This window comes from Porites lutea, chromosome 2, assembly GCF_958299795.1.
Source record: "Porites lutea chromosome 2, jaPorLute2.1, whole genome shotgun sequence".
Classification (NCBI taxonomy): Eukaryota; Metazoa; Cnidaria; class Anthozoa; order Scleractinia; family Poritidae; genus Porites; species Porites lutea.
This window is the reverse complement of record NC_133202.1, coordinates 3,572,320-3,575,000: the sequence shown is the minus strand read 5'-3', so window position 1 is coordinate 3,575,000 and position 2,681 is coordinate 3,572,320. Positions and strand designations below refer to the sequence as shown.

The 2,681-nt window shown below is 40.4% G+C and overlaps 1 protein-coding gene across 1 annotated transcript in view; it reads right to left on the bottom strand.

The window, feature by feature from the left end:
* The window catches only part of LOC140927437 (neurexin-4-like), a 21,452-nt gene extending 20,711 nt beyond the window's left edge, over positions 1–741 (bottom strand). The window contains exon 1 of the mRNA XM_073377082.1: positions 500–741. Coding sequence (XP_073233183.1) covers positions 500–739 — 240 coding nt within the window. The 5' untranslated portion in view covers positions 740–741. The remainder of the gene's footprint in view (positions 1–499) is intronic.
* Between the last annotated feature and the right edge of the window lie 1,940 nt (positions 742–2,681).

Below are 2,681 nucleotides of genomic sequence, written 5' to 3'. Positions count from 1 at the left end.
ATTTCGGTTCTGGAGAACTGGCTAGAAAATCTTAGGATTGTTTCAGCTCCAGGCCTTATTAAGTACAAATAAATATATCTATATATTTTTTTCTCTTTAATGTATGTAATTAAGTGCAAGACGAATAAAGGTATTGTTGTTGTTGTTGGCATAGGTTTGTTGTTTGTTTGTTCACAAAACCACTTGAACGAGCGAATTAAGCGAGTTAATATCAAACCCGTTAAGTTCCAGGAGCAGGCTGTGTAGCAAGCGTTTCCACGCGAGCTCGTCGAGAAAAGCTTGGACGCCAGAGCATTTACTTTGCTCCCGCTCCAACTTTCACGCAATAACACGATTGGAAACGCTAGCTACACAGGCTATTCCACTAGCGAAATAAAAACTTGACGTTTGATCTTCTTGCGAACTAAACGTCAGCCCCGATTAACCTTTATGAACAGCCTCGTCACCGAGGTCACTAGAGATTCTGTATCTAAGATGAGTTCCAAACAAAAACGCTTACCTCGATGGCCAGATAAGAGTGGGCATCTTTGGTCCTCAGATCAAACACAAATTCCTTTTCTGCAGTGGCGTTATTCAATTCGCATTTTAACTTTCCTCCTGTCAATGGTCCCATATTGATGGACACACAGTTGGGCTCCATATAACACTTCACTCGACAGCTCCCTTCATTGGGTGCGGTTTCACTTCTGATCACGTGACCTGTCAGGACTTTGTTTGGTATAGGTTCTTTAAACACCATAATGCGGCCCTCCTCAGCTGGCATAATTAGAAAAACTTAAAGTTTAACCTCTTGTGGACATAGAAATTATCATTAATATTAACAAGTATCATTCTTTTTTCAAGGGACTGATTAATTACATGGAAGGAGGAACAACTTTTCGTTGGGTTTCCATGCAGAAATTTCAGTCCGTCTGGTACCAAGTAGAGAAGGATCTAGAACTGCGAGAAGGAATTCAAAATAGCGGGCGACAAAAACAAAAATGCAATTTGGACCCTTCTGCCGTCTTTACTTGCGTTGATAACTACCTTTCAGCAGGGTTATCACAATCAGCTCGCGGTAACGCAATCACAAAAATGTCGGCCTTTATTGCCGTGATATGGATTAGCCATGCACTGAACGACCGCTGCCATTTTTATTTAGTTTGTCCTCAGTACTAAGATCTTCCTAGCAAAAAATTTTCCGTGGTGCCAGGATCTTCCTACCTTAAGGTCCTCCAAATAGGAAGATCCTAGCACTAAGGACAACTACCACCTTTTGTATGCAAACCGATTGCAGAAAACATATCGCGCTAGGATGATCCGCCTTCTAGGATATTCCCCCCTTCATGTAAACAGCCCGTAAGAGTTGCACCAATAACTGGGACAGAAAAAATCCTGGGTTTAATTAGCCTCGCTTGTGTAGGCAGCGAGACTCAAAATAATCTGCAAGCCGTATTTATGACACAAAAGGGAGGTCATTGTGCCAAGCGTTCGTAGCGGAGACCGTGGAAACTGGGAATGAGAATCGTTGAGTGACCGAAGTCACGCAGGTTTTGCCAAGAAAGCTTAGGAAAGATTAAATTTAGAGCTTTTCCGAAACATGTCGGTCCAAGAATTCTATCGCTTGAAAGCGTTGATTACTTTGGAACAAGTGAATACTACCGAGTAGTCGAAAAAATAAGAATCTTAATTAGCAAAACTGCGATGGTCGGGTGTTGTAAGCTTTCATTGTATGCAAATGGTCTTGTGATGAGTATGCATCTCTGGAATCGAGGCCCATGAATTTTCATGTATTTCTACACGCGTACAGCGGTCGTTGCTAAAACGCGTACTAAATCAATTCAGAAACAAATAAAAAGTAAATATCCTGAAGAATACTCGACCTCGATAAAGCAGGAAGTAAAAAACCTTTAGCGAGTAAATCCTGTTTCGTGTAGAACTAATCGCCTCTTCATTTCTCGATCTAATCTCCGCCAAGCAAATAAGACTGACCACCGCTGTAAGAGCGTTCTTGTTTAGCCCAATTTTCATCTTCCCTGCTCTTTTATCCAACACGTTATTAACTCAGTTATAATGTATTGTTCAGAAGACATATTGCTTGTGTCTTGACGTTAATGACATCTCGCTGAGCCAGTAGCAAACAGGTCTGCAGTTCTTGTCATTAATTATTAATTGTCTTTTCTGAGTATTAACAACTTAATTGAAGGTCAAAATGACCCAAAATGACTCATTCGCTCCAGCTTTTTATCTCTAAGAAAGGAGGGAATGTACTGCATACTAGTAATATAATTGAATGCGATTTGAAGGAAGTAAAGAATAGTATCAGTGAAAGACCTATGGTAAACAGACTGGTGACAGTCACGATTGATAGAGAAAAGAACTAGGCCCAGGCTCAGTTCGGGTGGCTTGATTCGGAATTCAATACACTACAATTAGTCTGATCAAACAAAGTCTCTTGTCAAAACTGAATCGTTATGAAAATGTTTTCATGCTCTGTAGTTGTCAGGGGAACCAACGACGGTTTCCTCCTAAATACACTGAAAACACTTTTTAGGCTATCCAGAGTACTTTTAGATCTCTAGAAAAGCATTCTAATTAAGCAGCAGTGTAAAATTTGTATCTGTTCGGTCATCCTAGGGCAACTTGAGTCTTTTCGAAATTACAAGGGCTTCTGATCAGTATTATTTCCCGAAAATTTTAGA